The following is a 20,920-nucleotide window of genomic DNA, read 5'->3' as shown; positions in this document are numbered from 1 at the left end:
CCAGAACCTCTTTCTTCCAGGGCTGCACTCTCCTGTTTTGCTTGCTCTCCTTCTAGCCTCATGTTTCTTTGCAGAGAGCAAAGGAGTGGGGGAAGAGTGCGTAAAGGCTGTTCGTAACCCATACTTGCCTTTTCCTCCTGATCAGTGTGCTTTCCTGGGGCAGTTTGAGTCCTCTCATGCTGAAAAAGGCACTGGTTGAGTGCAGATCCTTCCCCTCTAGCTATCCACCAAGGGCTCCACCAACACTCAAATAGTGAAGCATACCTATGTAACCATCTGCATCCCAAAATGCACTGGAAGCAGACAGCTTTACAACTACAAAGTCCTAAATTAGTCTGCAAGAAGCAGGATTTCCAGACACCTTTTCATGTTTAGTTTCCTATTTGACTGCCTTGGTGGGTTTCCTCATTGCCTTCCCCCTTTGCAGTGATTATTGTGTTGGCAGTGATGAGTCCTAAGTCTTTAACTCTACCCATTCACTGTATAGAGAATATATGTGCTTAGTATGGTGCTGTCCCCAGAGCCAGTGGCCTAGAAGCTGGTCTGGTGATAGTCAGTGCGAGCCCACGCAAGTCTCTTGGTAGATTTGGACCTCTGTTAGATGAAATCTCCTCCAGTCTCAGGAAGTTTTTTCAAGGTCGATCTTAGTACTAATTTGGCGTCCTTCAGTAGCTGTGCAGATGCATCAGTTGGTGATGGGCAGGGCAAAGCAGTTAAATCCATGGCTTCCTTTACCTGCAGAGCTCAAAATAAAATTTCATCAGCAAGTCCTGAAAACTGGGATTACTGAAGGGGTCTAAAGAGAGCTCAGGATCAAGAGAAGATTTGCCTAAATGGGTGTAGCACATATTGCCTGTGGCTTTACCTGCTGCCATGTTCCAGGGTGGTTATACTTCTGTAGTACATCTACTGATCAGCTTCTGCTTTTGTAACCTGTATATCACTTTGGGATACTTTTCAGTGAATGCTCCTATAGAAATACAAGACTCTGGGTTTTTTGGGGGTGGAGGGGGTTGGGTTTTTTTTTAAAGAAAATGTACTGTGAATTTTTCTTCTAAATCCTCGTGATCATCTTTGTTATGAATCCTTCCAAACAGGAGAAGCGAGCCCTGGAGCGGAAACTCTCTGAAATGGAAGAGGAGATGAAGGTATGAAATAATCTATTCCCTCTGTCTATTCCATTTTTTTATGCTTTGTATTAATGTGCTTTGGGATTGTCATCCAGAAATAGGATACTAAAGGTATACATGGGAAGGGACTCGTGTTACCTCTGAGTATGTCCCTTTACGCAGTCAGAACTGACATTAATGGCTGTGTTCTCTGAACACGAAATACTAATAAAACTGCTCTGTTATCATTCATCTGATTGCACCATATGTTTATTTGTTATGCTGTTTGATCTGAGAACTGTGAAAGCTGTTTCTTCCTAAATGCTCTCCCGAACTAACCTTTTGTGGCATCGATGAGTTTCAGTGTGCTGATCCTCTATGCGCTGAAACGTCTGCGGCCCAAGTTAAGCCCCTGTGGTTCCCTCCAGATGGGTAAGGAGGCAAAGCTGGCTTTGGAGGTCACGCACACTAGCCAGGGGAAAACACGGAATGATTGTGTTTCTGTATTGCTTTCCTCAAGCATGTTGAAGGAAGGCTGTGTCAGTAAGTCAGCCGGGAATAGATTTCAGCAAAGAGGAATTTGCTTCCTGATGAAACGTACGGCGTGGCTTACTGTCACAGGACATCCCCCCACAGACTGCTCCTTTGCGTTGTCTCTCGTGTCGTTGCTTCAGAGGACGGTAGTCCTACTGTCATGGCTTGGATGCCCTGCGAGCACTGGGCTAGCGGGGAGCACTACAGAGCAGGAAGCAGTATGGTTTGCTGCCTCGGTACACACCAGCGTTACGTCATTTTATGCTATACTTCTACTCTAATGCTCGTATTCACCGAATGCTCTTTGTTCTGTGCCTTGTGGTTTCGTTCCCTTTGAGCGTGATCCAGGTGGGACCAAGCTGCCTCCCTTTAGCAAGGAAGGATCCTGCTCAGGGCTGAGAGCACTGACCTCTCCCAACCCAGTGCACTGATGGAAATTATTTCCTGCCGTCCTGGAAGAGGTTCCAACTTTACGTTTCTGTTTGAAGAAACCATGCGCACATCTTTGAGAGGAGCCGTTGGCTTGTGCTGCGTTCTTCTACTGCAATAAGTAACAGAACGATTTGCTGGAGCCTTACTGTAAAGGCTCTCTTGTTCTTTTGAAGAGCAGAAAATAAATGCGGACGTATTAGCTAGAAGGGGAAGGAGAAAGGACTGAATGTGCCCGGATTTCATATTCTGTGTTCACTCAACAGCTTTTAGCTCCAGAGAGACTTTTCTGTAAATACAAAAATATGACCTTCAAGAGAAAACACAGACAATAAGAGTTTGCATATTTTTCAGCAGGAAAAAACATTTCTTTAGCCATGTTGATCACACCAAAAACCAGCTCTGTCCATGGAGTAAAAAGACAAATTGGTGTCCTCTAGTGGCCTTTCAGTTTTGAACATTTACATTGGTTCAGAAAGCAATTAATGAGAGAAGGTGCCTGTGGGGACTGTGGGATGCACAGAAACTGCCTCTGGCTCAGGTAGCCCGGAGCTGCAGGTTGGTGGAAACCAAGATGGTGCAATGGGAAAAACACTGCTAGAAGTTTGTCTTGTTCTTATATTGTCCCCGAAGCTGCTGGTCACTGTTGGAGACAGGACATGAGCTATAAGAGCCTTTGGTCTAACCAATGTATTTGCTATTAGCAAAAGACCCCAAAGCTGATAATGAGGTAGCAGATCCCTTAGAGTGACACTTACTCTTTACTGTGTTCCTACGGCATAAAACAACCAAAGTAGCCTTTTGTTAGTAGAATAAATAGACGTGAAATTTGAAAAGATCTCTTCTGGGGTCCTGCTACATTTCCACTACTCTTTGCAAAAACTTGAGCATGTGATCAGTTGCTGTGTGCTCTGTGGCATTTCTTTCTTGACAGCCACTCAATAAAAAGGATTTTAAAGTCTCTGAAGAAAAATAATGTTAAATCGGACAAAGCTCGCCTGTGCTCAAGTCCATAAGGAAAGCGGACTTTCTGTGTCCACTTACATCTTGCCTTGAAGTGAGAGGATCAGCCCTGTTCTGTTTGTACAGATTGACATAACCTCCAAAGAATATCTGCGTTAATCCCAATTGTATATGTGACACCATGAAAACAAATCTATTAACTCCGCTTAGACATGCATTCCGGTTACTTCGGCTAATTGGATAGCTATTGAGCAAAATCAGAAGGAAGAAGTAACTTAAGCAAATCCACTAGTTGCATTTAACGTGGAGAGCACGGAGGGGAAATTAGCAGACATCTCATGGGAATACTGCAGTTTTCAGCATTTTTCCCACTAGTCCTTGAATTGAATCAAGCTATCATGGCCCACATGAAGTTTCTTGATTCTGGGGTGTCTGTGTCTAGCACTATGTCCAGTTCTGTGTATCAGGTGCCTGGCCAGAGCGACGTGAAAGGTTTTCCTCTCCTTGCAGCTGACTTCTTAGGAAGAGGAGGCACAGGTTACAGGAAAATCCTGGGCTTCTGTGACAGAAATACTTTGTACTTCATCCTATGTTTGAGATAATGATCTTTGTCCCTTGTGTGAGTTTAACCACCACTAATGAAGCAATCAAAAAATGGAGAGGAGTGGGATGAAATAAGTGATCTCAAAGGACTCATTGGTGCTAGAGTTGCTCCTGCAGACCTGCTTTTGCAAAGGTGATGGAATAGTACTGCATTTTCCTAGGCGATCCCAGAATTTGGCTGGAGATACAGGAACTTGGCAAAGGAAGGAGAAAAAAATTGCATTTGCGCTGAACTGAATGCAGTGCCAAGTGCCTGAAGTCCCAACTTAACATTGCAATTTTCCTTGAAGGTCACAGAAGCTTCTTTATCCTGTGGCAGCACTGCACCTCCTGGCCTTGTGCATTATGCGTGCTTTGGGCATTTTTATTTCCCCTCGTGTGGCAGGCACGAAATTGAAGGCTGAACCGAGAAGCTGGCTTCTGTAGTGCAAGGATCAAGCAGAGTGATAAGCAGTCACAGCGGTATCGTCCAGGTTCTGGTCTTTGCCTTTGGCGTCAGGCCCAGCTTTCCGGCCATTGCTAGTTTTCACTAAGAATGATAAGTAGAAGGCTGTCCTAGCTGGAGCGCACACGCATTTCGGCATAGATGATCCTGTTATTGCCTGCCGCAGCATGCTGACGCTGAGCTGTGTTTGATCCTGCTATTTGGAAGTTTAGTGCTATATTGAAAAATACAGGTGGTCTCTGAAACAATCATCATCCTTTCCATCTTACATCTCACTGCACCCCATTCCACATATGTTTAGGTCTTTGATGTTTTCTGCCAGCCAGATGCTCAACTGAGTTCTCTGCCATTAAACAGAGGGTTTTTATAACCTGTGATAGCACGAAAAGGGAAGGCTCTTCCGGTATGAATCTTCCTCCTGCTTCTCCGGGGTGTAATTCATCACAAGATTGACACCTCCAAGACTGTGATGAATACTGCCTCACTGACCTCAGTGGGAGCCTGCACAGATAGGGTAGATTAAGTGATGGATAGATGAACTAAAATCTGGTAGAAAAAAAAAAATGAATCGCACCAGTAAGATTTTTCTGAAGCTTTTGGCAGTCTGCCAGTCATAGCTCTATCTCAGGACCTCTCGCTTTATCTGGCGTCAAAAGTTTGATGGAGGCTGACATTGATAGGACTGGTTAACATGGAAGGGTAAGTAGCAGTAGGCAACTTTTTAGCCAACTTCCTGGCGTCATCGGTGTTGCTTTGGTTGGTTTTGCAAGGCTTTTAGATAAGATATCTTAATTCCTTAGCTGGGCATAAAGGTAGTGGTTTTGAGTAGTTAGAACTGAGCTGAAGGGCAGAGGCTACGTGGAATACGTCTCTTTTGTACAGGTAGGACCCCTGGGACCAAACGGTGCCAGGATGCAGCGAGTCCCTTGGTAACGGTAGCCAGGTCCGTGTCATGCAAGTTGGGTGCAAGTTCTTCACCTCACAACAGATGTATCAACAGTACTGCTGGTTAAGGAAAGTTTGCTTAGTCCCACAAATAGCGACCTCTCTTTAAGTGCCTTGTGTTGACTAAAATGCTAAAAAATGAGTTCATTTCCCAGTAGATCCCTCCCTTCGTCTCCTCCCTGCTGTCTCAAGCGCGTGCAGGGAGGAGCCCATCAGTTTGTGGACAGGATGGACACCGCTTTGGTTGCAAGCTAGGGGTGGGGTTTTTTTCGCTTGAACTCAGGATTACTCTTCTTGCAGATGTTTCCCTTCCTCCATTCCCTCTGCTCAGTGTCTGTGCTCCCGCTGCCGGACTCGTTGTCAGGAGGAAGGAGGGACAGAGCTGCCCAGAAAGCAGCTCTCCAGTATTTCCTGGCACTTGCCATGGGTATAAATGCCCAGCGTATGATTTTGCTTTAGTGTCACTGGGAAAAAGTCTTCCATCTACCAAAAAAATGGCTGATGTCCATGTGGCTTTTACTGCTTTACTGTTTTACCTTCTGCATTGCCTTTATGTTCTGTATCTTCCCGTTGCAGCTATAGCTGTGCTAACCCTGCCTTTCGGGGCTTTATTTCTGCAGTGTCCTTTGCCTGTTCCTTTTGTAACTAAGATTGTCGTGTTTCCATACGCCTCCCCTTTAAGATGCTGTTGTTCAAGCTCCCCTAGTTCCAATGGGTGGTTTAAATCCCTAACTTTTCACCTCCGAAGAGCAGAGATAAATTTAGCCTGGTGACAGAGAAGAGTTGAATCTGGGCAGGGATATATGGAAAAACAGATATACGCACACCTTTTGGCAGGACCGAAAACGGAGCCGACATCAGAGCTGTAATTCAGGTGGCACCGCGAAGAGGGATGTGAGCAGATGCGATATGTGTCTCGGTGATGTACTGTAGGACAGGGACACTTTTAGGCGCTTCAATCTGCGTGCATTTTAAAACCTCCCGTGAAGCTGTAACCACTCTTTGCTACACAAGACTGCTTTGGCTTTTAGAAGCATATGAACATAAAAGAGTTTTAAAGAAATTCACAATTGCCACCAGTGATTTCAAAGCCCGGGTAGTTGATAAGCCAGCGTGGCAGTTCTAGTAGTTCATGAGTTGAGGAGCTATGTGCTGGTGGAGCTCAGAAGCTCAGTAAACTGAAATATAACCCGCAAGAGACCACCCTGCTTTGTGGTGGGAAACCCCTTTGCTAGACCTTTCTGAAGGCTGAGGTGTCCTCGGCGTGTTGTAGGGTTTTCCTTGCGTGCATCCGAGCTGCTGCCCGTCTTGCACTCGGCTGCTGCTAATTTTTTTTTTTATTCTTCCTTCTTTACTGCTTGTGAACTAAATTCACGTTTCTGTGCCCTTTTGTCCTCGTGGTGTGTTTTCTGTGTATTTTTTCTGTCCCCTCCTGTCACTCTCTGCAGAATCTCCACCAGCTCAAACAGATTCACTCTCTGAGGCAGATGAATGAGCAACTGCTGACTGAAAACAGGGCTCTGACCCGGGTCGTGGCCAGACTCTCAGTGTCTGCCAAGCCCCCCGAATCAGAGGAGCTGTAGCTGCTTTCCCTCCGGCTCATCTCGCCTCCCTCTTCCACTCGTCCAGGCAGGTCTCCGCTCTTCTTGTCCGAGCTGTTCCCCTGCCTCGTTGCTCGCGAGGGTGTCTGATGAAGCTTATGGCTCCAAACTGGCATGTGGCAAAGGATCCTTTGGCAGCCAAAAAGCCAAAAGCATGGTGTTATCTCCCCATTTGGGCAGAGGGTCTCGGCGTTTGCATTTAGTTGTGCTGATTTTGGCTCTGCTTGGAAGATGCTGAGCTTGGCCATTTTACTAACCACCGACATCGAGGGAGCCGCGTTTTCCCTGTGGTGCACATCATCCCCGAGAGGTCTAGGAGGACGTGTTCACCCCCTCTCACGCAGAGGCGTAAAGAGTAGATGTTGGAGTGGATGGCACCAAAAAAGCTGCTGAGGAGCAGGAGATCAACTGCTTCCCGGTGACTTAACACTGGCAAATGGCTTTGGGGTGGCTTGTAAGTGCCAGTAGATTATCCAGCGTCCCCTTCCCCGTTATTTTATCTCAAAATAGGTGTGTTTTATGGTATGTCTCTGGTCATAATAGAACTCTTATTTAATTTGGCTTAGTTCAGTGAGAAGCCGGCGCCTAGCAAATAAGGTTATCCAAAGCCAGAATTAACAATTTAATGCATTTCTAGGGATATTATGAAATATGCATGTTTCAGACGGAAAGGCGATTTTAAGAAAACCCAGAGCTGGGCAGTTCTCAACAGACTTTCTTGATCACTTGAGTGAGGAAACAATTTCCTTCCCCCATTTTAAAGAAAGGTTTTTTACTCTGAATTTATGTGCTGCAGCATCTCCTCTGCCTTCTGCGGTCTGGCTACAAGGAAGCTGAAGAGATAGGATGCAGACCAGATGCTTTTTCTTTTTTCACCGTGTGTTTTAAATTCACCGCAGGATAATTAGTGTTTGAAATCCAAGGATGAGCCTTCCGTAAGGTTTATGCTCACATGTAATGCAGTGAAATTTCATCCTTTCTCGATGCATCTTTGGTTCAGGGCTGAAGTAGAACAGAAAATATTTCTTCCTCCAAGCCCTACCTGTGTTTTGCAGGTTAGTAGGGAGATATTCAGGCCCCTTCAGACAGCTATTTTATTTAAAGAAACGAAGCAGCAGTATGCTCTAGTGGGCTGGAAGTGGCACTAGGGTATGAAAAAAAATCTATTCTTAGAATACAAATTATACCAAAAATGATTAATCATAGAAACAAACCCACCAGGGGAGTTGTGGCTTCCCATTTCCAGGAGTCTCAAATCAAGACAAAGTGTTTTATCATACACATGCTTTTGGGCTGAATACGTGGGTGTTTAATGTTTTGTGGTCTGAATAGTGCAGATGGTCACATTCAATGATCTCACCATCTTTCTAGTTTAAATCTGCAAAAGCATTCTTGAATTTTTCACTGACTTACTTGCTATCATAAGCAGTGACTTTAAGTTATTCTCTTGCCTACCTTGCTTTGAGATCTGAGAGGGAGAATTGACCAAAATACTTCCAGACTCAGGGAAATAGTATTTTGCAAACTTTAAGTCACCCATTTTTCTTTTTCTGCTAGGATATAATCACATTATCGCCTCTCCCCGGCTAATATCCTCTCTACTCTGAAGGTGCCACCACCTTTTCTCTCAGGCAGGCTAGCTGAGACATATATAAGCATTAATAACTTGTGTATAGCTTTGCAGTTTACTGCTTCTGGGTCCGAGCTGAAGCAGGGTTGTGTGTCTGCAAGCTCATCTGTTTTTTTTTTTTTTAATCTCTTCTAGTAGATCTAATAAAGGGTATTACTGTTACCTGTAAACCTTGTCTCGCTTGGGTCCTTAGACATCGTAGCTGTGCAGTAATACCGCTGTTTGAAACTGTGACAGGTTTACTACTGCACAGCAGCAGTGCCACTTTTTAAAGGAGCTCGTTTTCTAAAATCCACATAATTTTCCTGCTCGTGGGAGGAATGAAATTTCACAAGTTTGGTTTTAGCTTTCAGAAAGCTTCCCTGTAAACTGATGGAGTCACGCTACGGCCATGAAACTTTTGAAGAAGTATTTGCTTTGCACTTGGTTACGTTCCTTGCTTCCAGTTAATCAGCAAAGTTCCAGTTAATCAGCAAAGTTGCACTGAAGCATGCTTCCAAAAGGCAGCCAACATCGGAGTTCCCAGTAAGCTGTAAAATTTGAGTTGTTGCTCTCTGATGTTGCTCATGGGAACCTGTGGCAGAATTGTCTCTTCCAAAGCCAAGGAACAAATGGCAGGATTTCAGAGCACTATCTTATTAGAGCGATGGACGTGTTCAAGACTGCAGGGCACCCCAAGCAGTCTTCAGTCCGTCTGCAGACTGCGACAGGGGGTTAAAATTACTCCAGCGCACTAGACTTGAAGGCACCATGCTTTGTGGTGAGTTTTAGATGAAGCTCAGGAGCAAATGGAGGGATACGCAGTGAGACAGCAAATGCTTTCCCTATTTCACTGCATTCCTTGGCACTTGGGTGACGGGTGATGCTTTGTTTTGGCAGTGGGAAATTGCATCATGAGTCACTTCTCTTTCCCTAATGATCCCTGTCATGGAAATTTCCCTGTAGCACCAATGCTGAGACCAATGCGACACATTTTGGAAAGGACACAAATCACTAGCTGAAGCTCCATCCAGCCCATCACTAAGTTTTGCCCTCTCCCCAGTGCGTTGCCATTCTGCACTTCTCTCCCTCCTCTTTTTCTTGCAAAACCTTCCATTGAGAGCATTGAACGCCAGGTGTGGCTGTAGGGGTGGGGTGCACGGAGTGCATTCGGGCCACGCAAGCATGTCTTGGCTTGACGGTTAAAAGAGGGAATTGCTCAAGCGGGAACAGTGTGTGATGGCATTCCCGCTGGAGAGCTGCCTGATTGCGTAGCAGTGGTAACGGAGGAGGTGCAAATGAGGTGGCTGGGATGGTTTGTGATCAGAAGCAGATCTGCACGCCTGAGCGGAGAGGATAGTGTTGTTCTGCTGAGGAACAACAGCTGGGATTTGTATTTGGGGGAATTCTGGTGTCTCTAAGATCTGTATCGATGTAGATAAGTTGTCACTGTGCTTATGCCAGGGTTGTTTGTGCCTGCATGTGACCCCACATCATCCTAGCTTGTTCCAGCAGGATCTGCTGCCAGTTGCCCTCAGGGCTGCTGATATCCTGTAATGAGAGTTACACCTTTCTTGGTACACCCTGAGACAGGCCAGGTTGGGTTTCCTTCCAGTTCCTGAATGGATGGGGACAGTCCCATCCGGTGAGCCATTCACTGAAGATCACCCACCTACAGTGTGGGAAACGTGGGGACTGGGGCTTGTTTGGCCAATAAGAAATGCTTGAAAGGTTTGTCAGAGTTATTTCTTCCTGTATTTCCAATAAAAAGCACCCTAATTTTTGTCTTTGTTGCAGCCCCTGTTTTAACTCCAGTATTAAACATTGAGCACCATTGCGGTATCTCCCATGTCAGTATGTTCTACCAGTCTTTTAGCTGTGGCATGAGCATCTGCATTAAGTATCTCTGGGATCCCAAAGAGACTTGTTTTTATTCTAAAGAGGTTTTGCAAAACAGAGTTAGTCCAGTTTTGAGTCAGAAATCCAAAGCAGAAAAAATTTTCACACCTTTGCTTTCCTCTATAGTCCTGGCAACATTGAAAAAATGATCCGGGAAAAATGTCTTGACGGTTTGCTTTTCTGCTGAGCCCTAATTAGACACTGGGAACAGGTTGGGGATGGGACAACTCAGAAAAGGTTCCTGCCCTCCCAGCCTGGTCCTGACTTAATGCTGGGGCAGTGGCACCGCTTCTCACCAAGGGCTTTCTTGGCTCCTGGGCTCCAGGCTCCCCTTGACCCCTCCACCCTTACGTCTCTCTGAAAGCCAGGCCTTAAAAAACATGGAGACATTACGGAGAAATTACCAACAATTTGGAAAAATCCTGAGCACTATAAGAGCGGTGGATGACGGGTGTACAGCAAAGAAAGCCCTGCACGCTTCTTTGGCACACCGATCTCGAGAAGGACGCGAGCCGAGCAGCCGATTGCTGCCGTGGCTCTGTGGATGTGGCTTAACTCCCCTTCTCCCTGCTGCTTTCTCCTCCGAGCCGTCGGGCTTTTCCAGCCAGCCGTGCCGCGAGGTGTAACCCTGCCTTGTCTTTGTCTTTGTGCAGATTTTGACGGAGCTGAAGTCAGACAATCAAAGGCTGAAAGACGAAAACGGAGCACTCATTCGGGTCATCAGCAAGCTCTCCAAATAGGAAGCCTGAGCAAAGGCAGGATGAAGAGGGGTGTCCTACACAAGCTGCCAACCCTGCCACCAAGCCCTCCCCACCTCTTTTCCTCCTGTCAAAAGTACAGCAAGCATTTCAGCCATGGGATCAATCTGTCACGCCTGCCTTGCCCTGCCCTTTGCTGTACATTCCCTTACTGCCCTTCCTTCCCCCACAACACACGCCCCTGCCATTTTATTATTTTTAATTTAAGCATGTTGTGGTATCTCGGACATTTTATTCAAGGGAGAAGAGAAACATGAGGACTGGGTTTGAGCTGCCAAAACTTTTTTTTTTTCCAAAAGCCCAGTGTTTGGTGTTGGACTCCAGTCTGGAGTAGGTAGCTTCTACTTTTAAAAGTGATGCAGAAATACCTGAAGAACTAATCGAGCATGTCCAAGCCCTGTGTAGGTGGGAAATGTGAACAGGAGCTGTGACTCTGCGGACGCATGTCAGCTGCCCATGTGAAATGTGGGACTCTGGTTAAAACGTGATGCTGTGAAAGACACCGGGGCTGATTTCTGAGACAGACTGATGAGAGCTGCTTTGCACAGAGATCTCGTTCTCCCCTTACCCCAGTAGACCGAGTCTTTCTATTTAATGTAAGATTTTGAATCTGTTCAGTGACATCAGTGCTGAATCTCAGCATCAGACCCCTTATTTCTCACCTGGCTTTTCCTCTGCAGCCTGGGTGATGAGGTATCATGCTGCATCCTTCCAGGGCTCCTATCTCAGTTACTGTGCAGTTAGTAGCATCTGCTAATTGCATCTGGACTCTTGCCCCTTGGAATAGGATATATCACAGAAACTTGCCAAGGTTCCCAAAGGAGGAGCTTAAACCATTAGAGGTCATCTGCGACTTTCATGTGCCTACATTACATTTGAGCGTGAATCACCTTGCAGGGAACTGTGTCCGCACAAGAACCCAGCCTCCCTTTCCTGACAGTGGTCTGGAACATCTTCCTGATAAACTGTTACATGGAGGAAGAGCCCTGTAGAGGAGTCCGGTCAGATATTTCAGGTATTTTGCTTTGATGTTCAACGTGAGGCTAACCAAAGGAAATGCAGCGCTGTTTCGTTTCTAGGGAATGGAGATGAGAGAGGGAATGCCAGAGGCCAGCTTCACCCACCCATCCATTGGTGAGAAAACCTCACACAGCCAGTTTCAAGGCAGAAGAACATGAAGCAGGGACCATTTGGCCTCCTGCATGTCTTGCAAAGGTGTGGGTGCACTGGTATCGGAGTGGCAGGAAGGACCTATCCTTGGGCATGCTGGTAACTGTATCTCTAGGATAAAAGTCTTTTAACTGGTCAGAAGCTCGCAGTAAGACTTGACCTTGAAGGAGACCTCAAAAAGCTCTTTTGTGTTATTCGCACTCAGAACAGTTTGAAATTGTTCACTCTATGGGCATTTAGACAGTGACTCCTCCATGTACTCTGTGATTTTGATGATAGCAGCAGTAACCTGTCATCAAATCTGTTGAGCTTCCTCTTAATAGACTCCTCGCAAGAGACCTTTCCTTTTCAGAGACTTCTTGCTGTATCCAAACCTCTTTCCCATCCACTTACATACATACATGGCCTTTCATTTCCTGTGTCCTTTGATTTCCCTGCTCTGCATGGCTGAGAATTAGGGTCACAGTCATTGAACTTGTAGGTCACCGTGAAGAAATGTTACCTACGTTCCCAGGTGCTTCTGCTGACTTTTGGCCTGTGGATCCTGCAGGGCTGGTAGGGATCTTTCGGCTATGAGCGATATAGATATGATACTTGAACACGAGCATAATTCCTGAGCTTGCTCAACAGGGTAAAATTTCTCTCTAACACTGTCCTGGGCTTTTTGGAACCTTTCACTGGCTAGTGCTTCAGAAAGTATGTTAATTTTCCTCTCCCTTGGTTTTTTTTTGTTTTAATTCTCAATTTTTTTCCCTTCCCCTCCCCATCCTGCCTGCCTCCACCTCTCTAGTTCTTGTTAGAGCTGCCAGTTTTTCCCAGGGCAGGTCTGGACAGAGCTTCCTCTTCCACCGCTCAGCCAGTGGAGTTACTTGTGCATGGCACGAGATGCCATTTCTCCTGGTACGCTGAAGCGCTCCCTCTGCTGCTGTGCTTTGGGGAGGAAGAGACCAAAGCTGGTTAACGGCATCAGGGTTTCTGCAGAGCACTGCCTAATCCGGGCATCCTTTTTTATTACGTTATTTTAACCCTGCTATATTTAACAGCTTTAAGTCTTGAAACCTGGTCAATGCTTTTTCTGCACGCCTTTCCCTCTTGGCGCACTCTTTATGTAAGTACTTCTGCATTTCTCGATGTTCCCTCTTTACGGCCCACTCCTTGCTTCAGACTTGGGCTTTCTCGGCTCTAAACGTGACAGGAGTCCCGTCACTTCTGTGCTGTGTGAAGACGAAGGTGTTCACCTGCTGGGGCTGCTGCTGTCGTTCATCTTGGCCGTGAGCAGTGCTGGCATGCCAACACGTGAAACTCGGATTGTGTGTGCCCAGCAGGACAAGGGACAAGACTGCAGAATAAAGATCCTGTTCTTCTCACAAGGCAGGTCCCTGGAGGTGTGAAGAAACCTGGTACCTGTTTAGGGAGAGGGTTCAACCCGTTCTGACAAATCCATCCTGCACTGACATTTTGCCCCTTCCTACCAGGCAACTCATTGTGTTTTATCCTAAGGAACAATATGCAAAGGGTGCAAAAGGCTGAATTCCTCTGCGTGGCACCTTTCAAAGCCAAACCACTTTAGATGAAGTGTCTGCTTAGCACTGGATTAGCATCCTAAGCTCTGACTAGGGTATAGGACCCACCAACAGTTTAGTCTCAGCGACTAGCCAAAGCTGTGAGTATTTCATGGTAACTATGTAATTGAAAACCAAATTCTTGCGAATGACTTTTGGTCTCTGTTAACCATGTCTGACATAACCAGTGCACTGAGGAGATGATATAATAGGATGCCTTGCGTTCTGCACTTGGGACAGAGTGCAAAGCAAGCAGTTTTTAAAACTGATCCCTATTTGAATCCGGAGCATTTGCCAGAGGTGCTCTCCATTGGAGAGCACGGAAGCTTTTTTCTAAGCAATTGCTTGGGGTGAATTCATTTTTATTGCTTGGGGTGAACCCACCTATTGTGGCTGCAAGTTTGATGGCTCTTTGTAAATAAACTCCTTGGAGAAAGCAGGACTAGCTTATGAGATGGGGAGAGAATGTATTTTTATGCAACTTTGAGTGGCCTTTCAAACCCTGAGATGAATGATTTGTTTTACTGGTTGTTGTTATATAGTATTATAAGTATTACGTGTTTGAAAGTTTGGGAATAATATTCACATCTATGATGCTTGTAAACACAACAGTATTTATAAATGAATAAAATAAGAGTTGATAAAATAGAAGCTTTGACTTTGTTTCCGTCTTTCTCTAAAAAGAACCAAGTGATGAGTTTGGATGAGGAACGGAGATGGCCATGGGCTCCCGGCAGCACGTGGGGGCAGCGAGTCCGGCCAGTTGGGTTAGTTAACCTGTAACTTGAGCAACAAAACTAAAGGCACAGAAATCATTGTGTGCGCTCTTCATTTTTTCCGTACGTCCCCGTTTTCTCCAGCCGCTTTATTCGGCGTATGTTTTGCATTACAAGTATCTGGGCATCTGTCTCTTGAGGGCAGCCTGCAAGTCTGGATTCTTGCTGTCGTGGTCTCGCTACGAGAGCATCGTCCCAGATCAAATTAAACGTCAGCACTGACCTGGAGGCCAAAAGGGGGAAGCTGCTGCAAGTTAGTTGTTTAGCTTGCGAAGCCTTGCTCTTTTCAACATTCCCATAGCACAACAGTAGCCATCGTCTTTGAAAGCAGAATTGCTCTGGAGCTGTGCACCTTGTGCAGTTGTGACACGAGAAAGACACCTTTCCACACCCCATGTACATGTTTAGGGAAAGCTCAAAAGAAGGAATTGGGGAGGTATGTCCCCCAAATCCCTCCAGCTTGGTTATAAGGCACACAGGGCAGGGTCACATCTGAACTGAAATGCGGGAAGCCTTTTGGGGCATGGATGGGGAAGAAGCGTTCCCGACATCATTTTTAAATAGGAATTAGAGGAGTTTTTGAAGCTGAAAGCAAAAATACTAAAATGGCCAAGCATTTTCTTGCCAACTCCTGGAGACATACTCCAGGCCCAGCTCCCTTTTAACGCGTTTGCCCTCTGCAATGCTGGAGCCCTACTTTTGCTCCACGTGGGAGCTTAGTTAGGATGAACCCATAGCAAAGATGTGAGCGGTGCAGCCCACATCTTCAAACGTGTCTAAAGTGAGGTTGCTAGAAAGCTCTATGTAGGTAGTGCGGTCTTCAAAGCTGGTTATTGCAGCTTGAGCGCTTTCCCTGGGGGCTTATGGGTGTCCAGCAAAGTAGGGCATGAATATGGGTCCTAAATGTGAACTTAATGTGAACTTAAGGACCAAACTAGAGGAGTTCAGCCGCGAAGAGCTTGGTGGTGACCTTGGACGTCTCACCAGCCACGCTGAACTGAGACGTGGGCTCAAACCGCTCGGACGGCGGGCCGGGGGGGGAAATGTGCGTGTGTGTGAGCCCGTGCACGTGTTTTGGGGGGTCGGGGCTGCAGGATAGCCCGTGCCCAGCTCCCAAGGCCCCGCGCAGGGCTCCCCTTGCTCCACCATCCCTCCTCGGCCCCCGGCTTGAGGCCTGGCCTTCCCCACCGACGCCCCGCAAGCAAGAGCAACCAGGGCAAGGGGGCTCCTTTCAGCTCGTTTCTTTAATAAGGAGACAGATATTGTTACAAAATAACGATTCAACATAGAGACAGAACCGACAGAGAGTCCACACGAGAGGAAGGGGCGTTAAAAGCAGCTTCCTGCCGGAGCTGAGCGCTGCGGAGACCAGGACGGGGACAACGCGCCGGGTGGCAGAGCGGCACCGAGGGCCACGAGGGGCTGCGCGGGGTCTCGCCCGGCTCGGCAGCCGCCGGCACGAGCTGGGCCGTTTGGACGCTGGGTGCTTCAGGTGCGGCCAGGGAAGAAAGCGGCAGGTCTTTCCCCCTCGCCGAAACTGGACGCTCGACCAGTCCCTTGCAGCAGATGCTCCAAAATGACCCAGGCAGCTCCGGAAAGGCCTTTTCACCGTGAGCTCCTCGCCGTATCCCAGCCCTTCCAGTCTGGAGATGCCGCCAGCGGGAGGAGAAAGCGCTGCCCCTTCCCAGCCCCGCGGGCCCTTCCCCGCCGGGTCCCGCCGCGCCGGGGTCTCATATGGCTTCTAAAGTTGCTTTGACGGTGAAACGCACCAACACGACACAGGACGCCGAAGCCACGATGGTGCCGCTACCCGGCCATGGGATAAAGGCGACAAGATACAGGCACAAGACACACATGGAAGTCACGGCTGCGTCGGTGACGGCTCACCCGCCGAGGGCTGGATTGGGCCTAGGCATGCTTTGTTTCTTGGCGTATTTTCGTCTTTTGCACAATTTTGTTTTTTTTTTTAATTGAAAATAAAGGGGACGGTGGAGAGCACTCGGGCAATGAGGAGTTCTTGCTCGCCGCCGTCTCTGCCCCGCCGGGTGAAACGTGGTCGGGCACGGGCATGCCGGGAACGCCTGCCTCACCGGGGCACGCTGCGCGGGCCAGCACTGGTGCAGAGCTCGCAACGTTGCGCTCGGCTCTAACCATGCTGCTAGTTATATATGGCTGCATCTCATGCACTGTTCATGGTGTATATATATCTATGTCTTCATATATTAACTACACACAACTAAGGGAGGGGGGATCAGAGGCAGCGCAGATGGCTTTAATATGTTGGTTGTATTCCCTTTTTTTATAAAAAAAAAAAAAAGAATTATTATGTATTAAAGTCACAGTTCCCCCCCCCCACCAAGGCTTAGAGTCCGAATGGAAAACAGCAGGGTCGGGATTCTGCTCTCGCGGGCAACGCGGCCCCTGCGAGACCCCGGGGCAACGCGGTGGAGCGGCGTGAAATCCGAGGGTGCGTGTGCGTGTGCATGTGCGTGTGTGCGTGCATGTGCGTGTGCGTGTGCGTGTGTGCGTGTGCGTGCATGTATGCATGTGTGTACAGGCGTGCATGCGCACCTCCGCTGCTTCCCACGGAAAGCCGCGGGCCCATGCTTGCTCGCATACTGCTAACAGGATTTTAGCGCTCTTACCAGTTCCTAGAGTTGTCTTCTCCCCCCCTGCTCCCCCCCCATAAACATAAGCCAAGCAAAACCCCAGTGCCCAGCTGCACGGGTCTTTGCCGCGAGACTGATTCGCGAGAACGATTCCTGCAAGTGCCCTCAGACGGGTGGCATCAGCAGCACCCACCACCTCATCTTTCCAGCTATCTAATTAAAAAAAATACCAGTTTTCTTTCTCCCTCTGGCTCCATGGGCTGGGCAGCCCCAGGCAGGGCCTTGCTTGCACTCTGACATGGCCGTCGGGCAACAGGGACTAATTAAAGCCTCAGTCGCCCTGCGGGTCCCCGCTCACTTTCCCACCATGCCTGGATCTGGGCAACCCCACCGGCATCTCCACCCTCATCTCTGTGCCGCTGCCATCCTACAGCATGAGCTGCAAAGCCCCAATAACCTCACGCATGGCCCCGGCGGCGGCAGGGGGGATCAGGCAGTGCCCCGCCAGCTCAGTGAGGCTGCCTGCCACAGCGACCTTCTTCAACCAGCCCTTCGGACCCCCATCATGGCCCACTGGCTATGCTGGGAGCTGCCCCTGCTTGGAGCCGAGGGTGGCACTGGGAGATGCTGCAGCCCTGGCCTGGGATGACAGCAGCACCACGGGGCGAGCGGGGGGCTCCTCAGGCAGTCCTGAGCCTGGGGACATAAACCTAGTGCAGCAGAAGGTGGTGGTGGAAACAGTTCATGGAGGTCTCTGGTCCAACCAGCGGTTCCTGGAGGTCTCTGATCTAACCTCATGCTCAGAGCAGGATTATTCCCAACACTGGGCAGTGGCTTTGGCTAACCAAGCTTGGAAACCCTCAAGGATGGAGATTCTTCCCGCATTGTAGACCTGTCCCAGGACTGCACCTCCCTCCCAGGGAGAGCCTTGTCCCGCTGCCCAACCTGACCCTCCTGAGCTGCAACCTGTGGCCACTACCTGCCTGCCACCAAGTCTGCCTCCATCATCTGTACCTGCTCCTCAGCTGCTGATCACATCCCCTTGGCCTCCCACCTCCCCTTGGCCTCCCACCGCCTCTTGGACTGAAGCGCCCAGGACCCTCCACTTCTCCATGGGGCTGTGGTCCCCCAGTGGAGAAGGAGGTGGGGGAGACAAAGAGGGTGCTGTATTTCGAGTGCAGCCTCCCCAGCATCAAACACAAGGAGGGAATGCCCAAGCCCAGGGGCAACAGCCCCAAGTGGTCACCCTGAGGGGGAGCTGGAGCCCCAGGGCCGTGCCCGGGCAGGAGCGGGTGCTGCAGGGGGGCTGCTGAAGCATCTGATGATGTCGGGGTGAGCTTAGCTTTGGCACTTGGTCCCTTAGGTCAGGCTGCTCTGGGCACCGTGCACCGAGGGCCCAGCCCCTGGCACAAGTGGGACTGGCCACCTTGTGCAAGGTGGTGTGCTTGTCCCCCAGGGACATGTCCCCAATGCCTGGGACATCCCCGCCTTCACCCCAAAGCTCTGTTTCTGCAATGCTAGTCCTGCTTGCTAAAAAGCCAGTGCTGGTAGCTACTTGATTGTGCAACCTAATGTAAAAATCCCAAGCACTAGGGCCACTCAGACCAGGCTCTCCCCACCAGGGTCTTCGTCATAAACTTGAGCAGACCTTGCAAGGGGAGGGCTGGCCGCAGGGACCTCGGCCAGAGGCCCAGCCAGCTCATCCCCAAAGGGGTAGCCGAGACACAAGGAACCCCATGGCTCCTTGGCCTGGGGTGAACGCCAGAGGGACCTTAGCTGAAACGGCCTTAGAGCAGCCACAGGCTCGAAGGATGAAGGACACATCCAGCATTCAAGACAGCAAAGCAAAACTTGGTGAGCGCAAGGCCTCTGGGGAATCGGAGCCAGGATGGCAGCTCACTTGGTCAGTGCTGCAGTACAGACTGGGTTGAACTGGGCAGAGCCAGTGGTTCCTCCCCCTGCAGCAGGGACTGGCATTAGCTTTCCAGCTAATGTGCCTGGTACGGGACATGCAAGGAGAGCGAGATGCACTGCCACGGGGGAAGAGGCAGCTGGAGAAGCTCTTTCCCGACAGGGCCAATATTGGCAACATGGATATGGCTTATAGCCCTGAAGGGCAAAGGAACAGGGGTGCATTTGGCAACTAACAGCTTTGTGTGGAGCAGCTGCTCGCTGGGGTTTGGGGGTCTTTGGTCCCTTGTTGGGCATGGCCTCGCTTGCACCCTCCACACGGGCATTGCTGCCTCAGCGGTGGGATGCCGTGATGCAGCAGGAGCTCCATGGGACCGTGGCTGCCCGAGGGTTTGGGCTGCATTGGGGTTGCCCGGGGGGGATGCAGCTCTCTGGCAGCATCCTCCCAGGGCTGCCTGGAGGGGCAGCCCCCGACAGCAGGGCCACCCCTCGGGGACATGCTCTTGGCCTTTGGAGTGGCTACAGTTCACAGAGATGGCTACTGGCATGGCCAGGGCCGAGCTTGGCCCTGCACCGCGGGGCTGCCTGCTCCCCCTCCTTGCGTTTGGAGACCTCTCGGTGGAAACCTTCCTCACGGAAGCATCTGGATCCACAGGTTTTAATCAAGTGTCTTCAGAAGACATACGGCAGTGCAAAGCATGATGGGAAATACATGCAAATCACCCCACAGCTGGCCTCGTCTGGCCTCTGGCGATGTGACAGCACTCAGCAGAGGCGGTGGCAGTCTGCAGGGCGCCTGCCCAGCCGGAGGGAGCACACGGCTCTGTCTGGCGGGCACCACGGTCCCACCTGGTGCGGCCATTGCCTGCACAGCCCACGATGCCTCTCCTCGAAGCAAGGTGTCGGGGCCACCTATGCTCAGACGAGCGTCCCATGCAGGGCCTGCTGCAACACCATCTCCCCAGCCGGATGGGGCTGAGAAGCCTTGGTACCCTGCTGAGATAACAATTTGCAGCAGGCTCCCACGGTCTCTGCATACCTCTCACCAGAAAAAGCGAAACCTGGAGATGGCTGTGGGACTCGGCAGTTCTCATCCTAACACCACATCTCTCACCCTTCCCAACTGGGAAGGGAGGCAGAGCAAGAGAGGGGAGGCAGCCAGGTCTCTCCAACGTTTTGATGTCCACACAGGCATGCATGCCCAAAGCAAGCACAGTGGGTCTGGTCATCTCACATTATCAGGCTCTGGTATCATCTCCATGCAACGTTCAGTGGTTCCCCATCTGAACCCAAGAGGAAGGATGGAGGAAACGTTGCTGTGGGCTGGTGATGCTGCGACCTGGGAAGGTCCCAGGACTGACAGCTGCTTCGCATCCTGGAAGGGATGGTATGTGGAGGCAATGGGTCATGCAGCAGAACAGAGCGATGCTGAAGAACAAAAAGAACCATCCATGTCTTTAACCTCTTCCCCTGGAAGCTATTGGGACTGTCTGAAAACCCTTCCACAGCCTTCAAAGGGTATTTCAGCTTAAAACAAAAAACAAAACCAAAGATTGCGTAACTGAGGTATCGATAGCTCGGGGGTCACTTAAAATGTCCACAGGCCCGTGCTGCGCCGGCCGGCAGATCTTCCTATTTGTTTTTCCCAAGAGCTGCATCTACTTCCTCCTCCGGCTTCAGCGAGTGCCACTGGGCAATGGGCCGCCGGGGGTTGGCCAGCATGTCGGACCAGTGCCGCAGCTCCGTGCCCGTGGAATTGCAGCCCGTGAATATCTTGCCGATGGCTTCATTCTTCCCCAGCTTGTCGTAATCGAGGACTGTGATGACCACCTGCACTTTCTAAAGGAGGAAGCCTTCTTTAGAGGCGCGGAAAGGCTCAGAGGCTGTGCTTGCTCCACGGCCTCTGTGCTGCCTACAAGGCCTGGCCCAAACCCTGGGGCAGCTCTGCAAGGTATCCCAGAGATGCCGAAAAGCTGAGCCCCACCATGGCTCATACT

At 49.5% G+C, this 20,920-nt stretch overlaps 2 protein-coding genes across 6 annotated transcripts in view; one reads left to right on the top strand and one right to left on the bottom strand.

The window, feature by feature from the left end:
• Positions 1-14,278, top strand: part of PPP1R12B (protein phosphatase 1 regulatory subunit 12B) — a 126,458-nt gene extending 112,180 nt beyond the window's left edge. For both annotated transcript variants that reach the window (XM_026101219.2, XM_026101221.2), the window contains 2 exons: positions 1,098-1,148; positions 10,791-14,278. In XM_026101219.2, the coding sequence (XP_025957004.2) occupies positions 1,098-1,148; positions 10,791-10,877 (138 nt within the window). In that variant the 3' untranslated portion in view covers positions 10,878-14,278. The remainder of the gene's footprint in view (positions 1-1,097; positions 1,149-10,790) is intronic.
• A 1,351-nt stretch (positions 14,279-15,629) lies between these two features.
• Positions 15,630-20,920, bottom strand: part of SYT2 (synaptotagmin 2) — a 40,038-nt gene continuing 34,747 nt past the window's right edge. For all 4 annotated transcript variants that reach the window (XM_064498034.1, XM_064498037.1, XM_064498035.1 and 1 more), the window contains one exon: positions 15,630-20,762. In XM_064498034.1, the coding sequence (XP_064354104.1) occupies positions 20,556-20,762 (207 nt within the window). In that variant the 3' untranslated portion in view covers positions 15,630-20,555. The remainder of the gene's footprint in view (positions 20,763-20,920) is intronic.

The sequence above is a fragment of the Dromaius novaehollandiae genome, chromosome 27 (assembly GCF_036370855.1).
Source record: "Dromaius novaehollandiae isolate bDroNov1 chromosome 27, bDroNov1.hap1, whole genome shotgun sequence".
Lineage (NCBI taxonomy): Eukaryota > Metazoa > Chordata > Aves > Casuariiformes > Dromaiidae > Dromaius > Dromaius novaehollandiae.
The sequence above is the reverse complement of the archived record's forward strand: the minus strand, read 5'-3'. Positions and strand labels throughout refer to the sequence as shown.